This window comes from Anopheles aquasalis, chromosome 2, assembly GCF_943734665.1.
Source record: "Anopheles aquasalis chromosome 2, idAnoAquaMG_Q_19, whole genome shotgun sequence".
Taxonomy (NCBI): domain Eukaryota; kingdom Metazoa; phylum Arthropoda; class Insecta; order Diptera; family Culicidae; genus Anopheles; species Anopheles aquasalis.
In genome coordinates this window covers 66,593,147-66,605,646 of record NC_064877.1, presented here as the reverse complement: position 1 = coordinate 66,605,646, position 12,500 = coordinate 66,593,147, and the positions used below count along the sequence as shown (strand labels likewise).

General features: G+C 47.6%; 1 protein-coding gene across 1 annotated transcript in view; it reads left to right on the top strand.

The window, feature by feature from the left end:
* Positions 1-12,500, top strand: part of LOC126576574 (uncharacterized) — a 62,311-nt gene that overhangs the window by 36,943 nt on the left and 12,868 nt on the right. Inside the window, exons 6-7 of the mRNA XM_050237884.1 lie at positions 2,293-2,388; positions 8,197-8,947. Of these exons, the coding sequence (XP_050093841.1) occupies positions 2,293-2,388; positions 8,197-8,947 (847 nt within the window). The remainder of the gene's footprint in view (positions 1-2,292; positions 2,389-8,196; positions 8,948-12,500) is intronic.

Sequence of the window (12,500 nt, the reverse complement as noted above, 5' to 3'; positions counted from 1 at the left end):
CAGTAGAGAAAACCATCAGCCATCTCAGCAAGAGAAACGGAGTTAAAGTCAAGGCTCAAATCAAAGTCCCGTCAGGTCAAGAGATTACGGGAGGTTTCTTGATTAGATTCATGGTCAATCAACTGGCAGTGTCTTGATATTGTTGTGCGTCTTGGTACCGTCGAAAGGATTTCTAAAACCACCTTGGTTGAGTGCAGGCAGTTGCATCAACTTAAAGCTCTTTTCAGCTGCTCTGTGAGGCTGTTATACAAAATTGCAGTCCTTCGAAGCAAATAACTGGATCAAGTGGAAACAAAAAATCATTAGAAGGTGATCTAAACCTCTACGAACGCGTTCCGTATCCTTTCTGAAACTCATGACTCATACTGGAGCCTTACTAATTCTTAGTTTCACAAGCCGCATTTTGGCGGCAATCAAAGAATTAAAAATCCGTAAATGAGTTGCGGAACAATCCCCTCATGGCTGTTTGCCTAACAGTTCATCACCACAAGCCGAATGTTGAATAAGCCTTTGCCTAATGAATAGACAAGTGAGCGAATCAATTAGCCCTATTCCAGACCTTAGTTTGACCTTCCTCTTAGTTCTGAAAATGCTGTGATGGGAATTTCGAGGAACGGAGCGCATCAACATTGATTTGATTATGACTCTCCTATCGGCTCTTACATATATTCTTGCAACACGACCTATCGCAAAGTCTCTCACCTCAGGCACACACCTCACAGCAGAGGCCCTGTATCCATTCCAGCTCGTCCTGTTGCGTCAATCATTCCCGTGTTGACGCTGGCAAATCGTTCGAATTGGGATGTGGCTGTAGACCACCATCAATCGAGCAGCGCCCAGTCGAAGCGTGTGTCCATGGGAATGACGCAAAAGACCCGGAGGCAAGACGACCAAATAGACGACTAGCCGGATGATCGGCCCGTTTGGCCGGCTGTACTGTCAGCCGCCGGTCGCCGGTGGGTAACGTTGTGCAGCTAATTGAAAGATAATACCAACCAGTCAGTCGTGCTAGAGCACCATCCTCGAGCGAACCTTTGCTCGTCTCGAACATTGGCACATTTGGCCTAAAACCATACCGGCCACTGCTGCTGCTGCTGCTGCTGCTGCTGCTGATTCGATGTTGATCGATGAAACAAAGCTTGGCTGGATGAAAGGTTTTCCCGACGGTGGCTCGCGTTCGACAAGATAACGCATCATCTGAAGCAGAGCCTTTACGGAGCCCCATTATCGTATTCATGTGGGCTTCCGAACGAATTGTCCAAAATATCATCCAGCTGTTATCCAGCCCAGGGTATTTTGCTTACCCGAGAATTGAGCATCGGTTGGTGACTGGCTGCACGATATCATGGTTTACTCCTTCTACTGGGCAACCTTTAAGTTTGATTTCCATTATTTTAGTAGCGATTCGACTGTTATTTGATCGTTCAATTCCTTAAAGTTTAAGGTTTACAGCTTTGTGTTAATTTTGAAAAATGTTCGTTTCACTTCATTCAATGTAGATTGAACATTGCTGCTCTGTACATAAATGTAAATACTATTCCCCATATACTATTCTGTACATTACTATTCTGTACATTACTATTCTGTATATTAACAACTTTTTCAAACTGCTTTTCATGGGAACATTATCCATCAATCATGTTTTTATCATAGAAATGTTTTAATTACTTGTTGAGGATTTTGCTGTAAATATTAGTTATAAACAAATGTTCATTGTTACTGTTACTGTTAGCGATGCTTACTCAACAGCATAAATTGCATTCTTTTTTAATTACAAAAGAAACTCATAACCAGCACCGGCTACAACTGTGTGGCTTGCCCATCGGTGTGCATGTCTGCTTCAGCTATTGTTACCCTTCGAGCTGTACAAACTGTAACCAGCGTCAAACCGTCGGTGGTATCCATTGCGATGCTCCCATAATTCTCCTAAAAAGAATTTCAAAACATTTTCCTAAAAATCAACAACCATTCTTTCATTCTTGCTCTCTCTTTCTCTCTCTTTTTATCTCTCTTTTTGTCTCTTTATCGTCCTTGCATCGTGGCCAATGTGTTTTTTTCTGTGAAAATGCAAACAAACCTTCTTCTGCAACATAACTCTCGGCTCGCTGCTGCTGCGGCCATGCACCAATATTATGCGCTTCGTTCGTACGCAACCTCATATGCATATCCATATTTATTTCTGTGTGTCCGTGTGCGTGCGCGCCCGTGTACGTGTGTTCCCGATGCAAAAACACCGATGCATCCCTTCGGTGACGCGCCCGTTCTCGCTCACTTTAACACTCGCCCGTGCAGCTTTTATCGATGTCCAGCACACCACGATCTGCTGCCTCCACCACCACCTCCACCAAGCATTGCCCTTATCGATGGCATCCCAGGCGGACCAACAAGGTTTGTTCAAACATTGAAGGGAGAATTCAAGGATTTATGAAACCAATCGTGCTATGCTTCAATTTGTCTAGCGTGTATGCGTGTGCGTGTTTGTTATTTGCGTTCCATTTTCCCTCGTCGGCGAATGTTGGGCAGAAGAAGAGGTCGTGGTAAAATATTAGTTTAAACAAGTCCCTTATTGGTACTGTTGCACTGTGTCAGTGACCATGATTAGGTTGCTTGCTGTCACTGTTGCAGCTTATGTTTCAGGTTCTGTGGCTAAATAGAAAAAATACATTAATGTATTTGTTTCTTGCCACATTCGCTATAAATTCTCTCTCTCTCTCTCTGCCTCGCCTTTCCTCGTCTAGTTTCCCTCCAATACGCATTCAATTCCTAATTTACTGTCTTCGATCAGTCTCCGGCTAGCAGAGCATCTGGCCTGGCTGTGGCGATGCCAACTAAACGACCAAAAGTGCAACTTTGCACAGCACAAAGCGCACAGAACATCTGCTACTTCTGCTGGCAAGACACCGACATTTCTATCGATTCCCCGGAACCGAGCTTGCGATATTCTTACCACAACCGGGAGCGCCGGGCAAAATGACCGGGCTGCTCAGTGAAACGAAAATCAATTATTTTTCCACTCCATTCACCCCGAACCAGCAGAAGGAGAAAGGGGGAAGCCGGGGGGGGGGAAAGTTGATACAATGTTAATTGGCAACTTGGTGCAAGAGCAACTCGATAGCCGCTGCTCCACCCCAAATTGTGCGCATCCAAGCGAACACATTCCAACTAATGAAGGATCTCATCTGCACCGGCCATCGTCCGGCCAGCATCGCTATGTTCCGATTGTTTATTCGATTAATCTCTCCTTCTCTCTCGAGCAACTCGATTGCTCCGCTCGGTGTGGATTCCTTGAGGCTAATGAGTTTGCGCATGGCCGAGGCAATCGGACAACGCGGAGTAAGTTTCATAATCAAATTTAGCCGTACCATGATTACGGGTCGGTTATGATACTCAAGCAGAATGAATTGAGATAATTAGCGACCGTAGCGTATCATCATGTGACGCCGCAAGATGAATGCTGCTAGATTAGCCACCGAGATCGCTTTCGTGGAAAGTTTGATTGACCGTTACGGTGCTCTATTGGAAAACATTTTCTGAAGCACAATGGAAAGCGAATATACATTACGCTTTTGAATCAGCGGCGTGGATGCTTGATTGCAAAGAAGTATGAATTGCAATTATAAATTTAACCAATTACGAGCAATGGCATCACGTGCACTGACAGTGAAATCGGCGCCACATGAGAGCTCTATCCGGCAGCCCGGCGTATCGTATTGCGCAATTATGCTTTTCCAATTCATAAAGCAATGGAATCCCTCGACTCCGACAATTTGACTCCAGACTGTTCCCCGTTCCAGCGCCCAAACTGTAGCCAGATTTATAGCCAGTTTATACGGAGAGCGGCAGTTCGCAAACAAACAAAAGCGAACGACCAACCGTCCGACCAATACTAACCCCGACCACACCAATAAATTGCCATTTTCTTGCTGCGCTTACTCGAGCACACAGCAATCCACTCCAAATGGCCACCACCGCTGCCCAAAAGTCGAGCTCAGTCCAAAACCATTTTTCGGAATCCATCGGTGCTCCTCGCAGTGCCCTGCAAAGTTGGCCAACTCCACCGACACACAGACACAAATTGCGGTCCGACGGAAGTGGCAAAAAGTTAAATTCCTCCCACACGGACATTACTGGCCAGGAAGATCCACTCCTCGTACACGCCGAGTGAGCCTGCCCAACGATGAGCTGTTGAAGAGGCTAACGGGCAGCTTTTCATCCATTTTTAATGTATTTTGTGGCGTCGGCTTTGCTGCTGCTGGTCCTGATGCTGATGCTCGTGCTTCTTCACATCGAGCTTCCAACTACAACAGAACGGAGAAGGTTTCGGATGTTGCTCTGGCGAAAAGAAAAAAAAAGGGGAATGAAATCCGTCCGGAAGATGAAAGACGGCAATGCAGTGGAATGACGGAAGACGTTAACTGAAATCCGTTGTCTAATCTCGGGATGGTGGTAATTTTTCAAACCGTCGCTCGCCGATGGCCAGTGGGCCTGTGGGTTTTTGGGGAGCTGGAGCAAGATGAAGCAACGGGAAACAGAGGGCGGCACTACGGATAAACGGAGATTTCCGCCGACGGTTGAGATTATCGTTTGGTAGAGCAAATGCAAAGCGAAGCCGGGAGAGAGGCTAAAAGACGAAACAGTTTGACATCATTTTAATACACTGACAATGAGAGGGATACACGATGCTAGTGCGATCGCGATGGGCTGACACTGTTATGACCTTGTACTACATTTCTTTCGGCTTTTCGTTGCGTCTTCTGATGTCACGTCGCCTGATGTTCCATTTCCTTCGGAATACTCAAGATGGAAATCTCTTAAAGATGTTCTTCAATTTAAATAACACTCACGCGTTGAGTCAAACAATTTGACATTGAAGTTCAAGCACCTCGCGATACGCGATACGGCATACAACAAGCTGCGAATGAAGCATTAACTTCCCTGCGCCCAAAAAACGTCCCCTCAAGTGGCTCTATTGCGCTTCTAAAAACCATCAAGTGTTACTCGTGCTCGACGGTTGGGCTTCGCCTGCCACCCTGCATATCGGGCCTTTTGTTTTCGGAGGCGTTGGCGATAGAACATTTGTTTTCCCGGGAATCGTGATTCATCTACCGAGCTTCGCGTGTCATGCTCTCGAAATGATAAGGATGTCCTTTGTTTCGAAACAACTTCGCGAAGCTGGAACAATGGAGTAGCAGCTCAGATTGTTCTTCGTTTTTTTTCCTTTTTTGGGACGAGGGTGGAATGTCGAGCTTGTCGAGCTTCTCCCGTTCAGGTACCAGCTCATTGCCCTCGCGCCAAACGCTCAAAATGGAAGCATCCTTCTGGCGTCCTTGGGTGGCTTGCGGCACAACAAAACCAAATCACTTGCAGCTCCCCGAAAAATGCTGTCCTCCTACTCGGGGTGGTGTGAAGCGCCTTGAGAGGATCAAGAGCATCCCGCAGTGAATCTGTGGCCATTTTGGGATGGTTGGGCTGCACGTCATGAAGATAAAGTGGCCGCCAGTTGTTATCGTTCCCAAGGCTGCTGCTGCACTATCATCATCGTCACGATCATCGTCTCTGGCACCAACAGAGACAGCAGTAGCAGCAGCAGCAGCAGCAGTAGCGACAGGAACATCATTGCAAAATGGTTGTACATTGCTGCTAGCCACCTAGCGCTGCGGCACGCGACGGTACGACGTCAAGCGGGCTGCAACTGTTGCGGCATTTTGTTTGTTCCTGCAGTACCAACGACCGGTATTTATAGTTTAATAACATGCCAAAGGGATGGTTATTGTCTTACGGCAACAAAACATGCCAGGCCACTTCGCTTGCACGCTCGTCCTCGCCCCTGGATGATGACCATCGTTTGTTCAAACAGCGCTGGTGCCAGAGGATAAAGCGGAGAAGAGCAAAGAATAATTGATGTTCAGAGCAGCCAAAGCAGCAGTACCGCGCGCCTGCCTGTTGGAAAATGTTGTTAAAAGGGAGAGGCAAGGATCCCCGAGGTTACCGTAACGAAACTTATTGCCAGCTGTCATCTGACCGACTGCTCAATGGGGCAGTGCACGATTGTGGCTTTTGTTATTTCTTACAGCCATCGTCTTCAGTTGCACCTCTTTTGAAACGTGGAACAATGAGCAGCAGCATCGGTTGAGAGGGTTTGAGACAACCGTTCTTGCTCTGAAATCAAATTGCATTCAGACAATAAGGTGTGAAGCTTATAACCGGGCAAGCGAACGAGATTGATTTTGATTTGCCTCAACTAATCAAACAGTAAAGCATTTTTATGTGCTTTTTATTGGAGCTATAACGAAACGTTTATATTGGCTGGAATGAATGAATTCTCATAAATACCGTAAAGGAATCTATTGTTAAAAAAATGATTTATTTCGTTTTAATTTGAGTTTGATCATAAGTACACCTCGTCCTCAATTGGTCCATCGGTATGAAGTTAAAGTTGGATCAAATATCGAAAACATAAACCCAGATTCACTAGCATAACACCCAGTTTCACTCTAACATCAGCTAGCAAACAAGTCAGACCACCAGAGTGACTGCCGATTACATAGTTGGATCACTTTCCATAGCTTCCTTTACTTTCTAGCTAGATTGGAAAGTACTTTTTTGATTGACGAATGGATTTGTTTGGGAATTCAAAACGGTTGCAAATGGCAGAAGCAAACCACAAAACAATCAATTTAATTTTACGAACCCCAAAAAGGGAAACAGGCGATTACGAAAAGTTGTTCCACTCCAGCGAGACAATCCTCCAAATGAATCCATAATTCGTCCGATTCACCCACCGATCCGTAACCTTGACCGAAAAGTGGCTCAAATTCCCAACGACTGACTCCCAAGTTAAACAATGCAAAGCCACTGAACCAGCAATGGCTTTGATGAAATCAATATTTGTCGTCGCCTCCCGTCCTGGTGCCACGCTTTAGCACACCGATCGAATCAATGAGCTGGCTAATGGTTTAAACTTTTACAAACTACTTTACCGATAATCGATTGATCAAAAAGCCGCCTCTGAGGCCTACATCTAGGACTGAGGACTACGCCTGATTCCTTCCTTTCACTTCAGTCCCACCAGCTGTCCCTGCTCCTGCACACACAACTCAACCGCGTGCCTACCGCGTGGTGGCTTAGTCCGTGAAATTATTTATCGATCTGTTGACTATCTGGCCCAATCACTCCCGAACAAATTTTGTTGCGGCCTAGGCTGCTCAGCTAGCGCTACGTGGAAATTGCTGGGTCGATTCTAATTTACGGGCTTCCAAGAAATTCGAATCATCCGTGAAATGTAAGTCCGCGCATCGATTGGACAAATTTAATGAGCTTCTCGGTGGATATGGCATCACGATGAAGACTCTGAGGCCCACACCCGTCCCCACGCGACTTCCATGAACCGATCGGTCGGAGATTGTTTCGGTTGAGCAAATTACATTTTGTACAAGTTTTTTGTTTTGCATGTTTCATCCAATCGGTGGGCCTAGTTGCTTCAGACACCAGGGGAACGGCCACTTTCAATCAGACGCTCAGGCTTCCGTGGCGATGGAGACGCCACTCTGCGAGGAATTCAATTAAAACATTTTCTTATTTTCGCGCGATCGCAACTTTCTTTTCAATTTGCTAGCTTCGTTACGCGCTGGTTGTGGATTTATTTCAATTGTGAAGCAACCAACGTTCGCAAGTGTACAAGAAAGCTAACTCAGCTTTGCTCCGTTTTATGTTCTGTTTCAGTTTCGGTTATCTTTACTCCCCGAAGTGTGTTGCTCTCTTGCTCTGTGTGATTGATTTGTCAACCGATTGTTGTGGCAGTGAAGTTTGCTTTAATTGTTCAGACCCCGGGATGGCTAGTTTTGAGTGAATTTCCTTCAAGCACATTCGCTTCGTTCCCCTTGGCCGTACATTTGCTGTTGCATCCGCGTGTGTGTCTGTCTCGAGCAGGCTCGAGCTAATTTTAGGCTTCGTCGAACGCAAATTGAAAACCATGTCTTGGTCTAGGACAAGCGGCTTCTAGGTTTGTCCTTCCAGTTAGGAACTGAAATCGAGCGAGCATGGAATGGAATGTGCATTCCGTTTATTGTTTTTCGTTCGAAGAACGCACACAGCCGCTGCTCCTTTTTGCATCGTTTCGCTTCTGCTGAATGTTAATCGATTTTTCCTTTCCCTTTCGCAACCGAACCAAAAACCACGATACGGTTGCGGTATCAGGACGAAACATGTCAGCTTCGCCCGCTCCTACACGCTCACCTCATTCGACGAAGCGATGGGTAGCCGACCGCTGTCACGGCTGGCGGCAGCCCGTAGCCAAGAAAGACTGATTGGCGGCAAGAAGCCGACCATTACGCTGGCCCATCATACGACCACGCAGTACGCGGGGGCACCGCTTCACTCGATCCTGACGCAACCGACCGCCACCCAACATCAGCAACCGCTCATGCCACAAACGCTCCAGAAGCAGCCACTCTCGGTCAACCCTAACCAAAGCCACTGTCAGCCTCAGCAACAGCAACAGCAACAGCAGCAGCAACAACAGCAGCCACAACCACAACAGCAGCACGTACTGATCCAGCAACAACCATCGGCTCATCTTCACCAACATCTACAACATCAGCAGCATCTGCAGCACATTCACCATCAGCAACAGCAACAACAGCAACAGCAACAGGCAGCTCTACTAGCCCATCAGGCACACCTGCAACATCATCAACACCAGCAACAGCAGCAGCAACAGCAACAGCATCAAGTTGCTCAGCATCTCGCTCAGCAGCAGCAGCAACACCAGCATCTGCAGCAACACATCCATCAACAGCATCAGCAACAACAACAACAGGATATGGTGGTATTGGAGAAGGTAAAGCGAAGCGCGATGAAGACGCAGGCAACTCAAACCGAGGTCTATCTAGGGAAGAAGCAGGCGGCCCCACACAATCTATCACTCAGCCCCAGAACCATACACCGGGTAAGTGGACATCTGACCGTCATTTTGTGAACCCCCTATTCCAGAGATTCCCCGATTGCATCCCCTTTCCTTCTGTACCCACTCACTGCCACTAGCATTTCACTCGTTTGAGTGTAGGTTCGCGTTTTCCGTGAAAAGTTTTAAAGCGAAAAGCCGCTTCGCGATACTGCGAACCCGCGAACCGGTTATACACCACCTGCCACGCTACGGTGAAGCGCTTCCAGCAAATGGCATTAAACGAACGGACGGGAACGGTAACGGGACGAAGCTTAAAACACACTTCAGTGGGTCCACTTGGGCGTGAGTCTCGGGTTGCCACTTGAAACCGGTGGCACTCGCCACAGTTTATGCCATCGGGACGGGCAGCAACACTACACATTGACGCTAGGGCTCGCCGGGAAACGCCGGAAACCGAACCAAACCTAGCGAACACCGTTTAGCATCGGTGTATGGGTAACGTTGAGAGCCGTTGGACTTAAAGGACTCCGGTGCCAGTAGTGCAGCAGCACAATAACAGCCAGCACTGGACGAGCTGAAGTGTCCTTTAGTGTTGGGCATTATTTATCCTGCTCAACTAGATGCTGCGACTGGACCGGACGGACTAGCGGGCTACTGGGCTGCTGGGTATTCCGTCAGGTAAGGGTAGGGAGCGAAACACACTTCGACATTCGGGCACTTCACGGCGACAATCAGCGTTTTCGGAGGAGGATGGTTAGTACTCCTGGTTGGACTGTGTGGCGTAATATCGCTGGAGCTCTGGAAACACTCCAGCACCTGATTACGTACCCGATTTTGGGAATGGTTCAATGTAACAGTAGTTGGGACGATGCAGTGAATGAACCACTCTGGAATAACCATTAGCAGCTAGGATGTTGGAAGTAGCTTCACTAGAATGTCATCGCAATGGGAGATGAAGTGGATTAACAATTCCATTCTGCGATGGTTCCATCGTTTTCAAGGATGATACACATCACTTGAGCTGATTTACATGAGCGTTCTACGCGTTCTTCAGCATATCCCTTCTTACGTCGATGCTACGATTCCCAATCATAAAGTGTTGCCAATATAAAATCCCATTCTCCTGAGCGCCCTCCTTTTGCATCATGTAAAAGCTCGCGAAGAGAAGGAGCTCTCTTCTTCTTCCTTACCTTCTTTCGCGCGCGCGGTATCGCAAAACCTCGCACCATAAGCGGTGAATGAGCTAGTATAGCGGCAAAATGGGGGGCTACATAAAACATAAAACTCAATATTTATAACCCTCGGTCGGTCGTTAAAATAATGGATCACGGTACGCCCACGGAATGCAAATCCGGCGCTTCGTCATAAATTGGGGATTCTACCACGAATCGCCTTCGCCCGTTGGTGAGGAAAATCCGCTCTCTCTCTCCCGCTCCGGACGCACTGTATGATCGATGCATTAATGATAGCCGATAGTCGCTTTTTATGATTTTAATCACCTTAAAAAGCCCCCGAACCGTGGCGCTCCTCGTGGCGTTGGTGGTCGATACATTGTTGGTTCCATGCTGCAGCAGCATCCAGGCTTCATTTCAACGGAATCGTATCCTTTTATTGTTGAGCTTTGGATTCTGTGAATCGTGCTTCCACGTGCTACATCGAAAGCGACAGCGAGATAAAGAGAGACACCGCGTCACGAAACCCAAAGAGTGACTGTTAGTTCGCCAGTGCAGAATGGTGGTACGATAGAGGGGTATGAAAAACGAAAATTGCGTTTACGATTACTGGCGCAAGCCTGTACGACCCCCGGCCAATGTGGTACTCGATTACGAAACCGAACGCCGAATCGCCGATTGAAGTCAAATGCCAGACCATCGAACGCAGAACAAAACTACAACGGTTTTTTTTGCGCCGCGAAAGTATTATGCCGGATTTTCCCCAGATTGCGATTTGCTCTCGGAATGTGTATCGTGCACCAGGTGCCCTCCCCCTCCCAAGGACCGCTAGTCATACGCGCCAATTTCGAGTTGTTCCGAGTGTTTCATTGCTGCACGGCACTATTACGGTGTGAGAGGGATTGCTGGAAAGTTGGATCACTCTCGCTGCTTTTCACTGTTTTTTTTTTCTCTGCTCTGCTCGCTCGCGGCCACCTCCCTTTAATGCCTTTATCGTGATGGTTTGTGATCGGCACGGTACGATCGTTCGCTGTATCGTTCCAACGCGGCGCAAACGTGAACCACTTCTGTTCTGGTTGAGTGAACGCTGAAACGGTGCCGTCGGTTCATCGAAATTGCTGGCTAATGTTGGGCACAAAAGGTGTTGAGTGTGCACTTCGAGCCAGCTCGTGCAAACATCACAAGCACCAATTGTGAAAGGGAGTCAACAGCAGCAGCAGCAGGAGCCGAGGGATTTTACTAAATGCCCTCGATGCATCCTACTTTACACTTGTTTCGGTCTGGAACCAAACCGGAGAGAGAGTTTCAACGGGAAGCTTTAAACAAGCAGAAACAATCCCGGTTTTCAACCATTTTTAATGCTTCATGCTTACCGAAAACTACGTCCTTTAATCACGCTCTCTACTTAGCTGTACAACAACAACAAAAAATCTTATTTTAAATATTCCGTTCGATGCACCGCGTGAACTGCAACAGATAAGCGCGATCAGCAAACCTTGCTACTGCTACTAGCGCTTCTCATCTGCCCTTAAACCTCCGGCTGGCTGCTCGGGATAAATGGATAAACTTGCTTTTAATTATGCGACTTCGGGCTGAACTCACCGATAGCCTAGCCTCGGTAGTTCGTTCCGTTGACCCCAGAAACCGTTTCGCGCTTAATCGCCGTGGAGGTTGGGAAAAGTTTCCCTTCGACACGACCACAACCACGTCGTGCTCCTTCAGCACGAAGAGCACTAAAATGGTGTTAATTTAAGATGGACTGCACACAGTGCGGAACATAGCGTACCAGCTGGTTCCATGCTCGCGCCGCTGCCAGTAGACAGGCTGGCTACACTTTGCGTAAGTAAATAACTTTTCCCTTTTTTTTTTTTGCTGGAATGGGAATAACTTCCCGTTGAGTGTACCTTTACCACTCAGTGCCTTTTTCTAGTGACTACCGGGCTGCTGACCTTTGATAGATGGTTCTCGGGTGCGACCTTTGAGTTGTAGAGAATTTAGAAAGCACCGTGCTCCGTGACGGAGCTCGTCGGGGGAAAACTATTTCCTTAGCAGAGTGTAAGTAAACTTTCAAACACTAGACGAGAGCGGAAGGAGGCTGCTAGAAGTGGGACAGTGCACTTTTGAAGTACCAGCTCCACCACCTTGAATGAAGATGAATCTCTTTTAGCGAGATTATCCGGCACCCTGCCACTGGCCAACATCAGAGAGCCAGTTGGTTTTGACTTGACGATCATAAATTCTCGGGCGAACTAGGTCACACCTCGTGGTTGCGTATGCGGTCACCATCACGACATCGGGCACCATCGGTTGGCCAGTTGGTGACACTTTCAATCGGCGTCCCTACACTCCGGGCAAATGGCCGAAAAGTCATCGCTTACATGCAAACGGAGATGAGCTACCCCAGGAAGGAGTGTGAGGGGTTT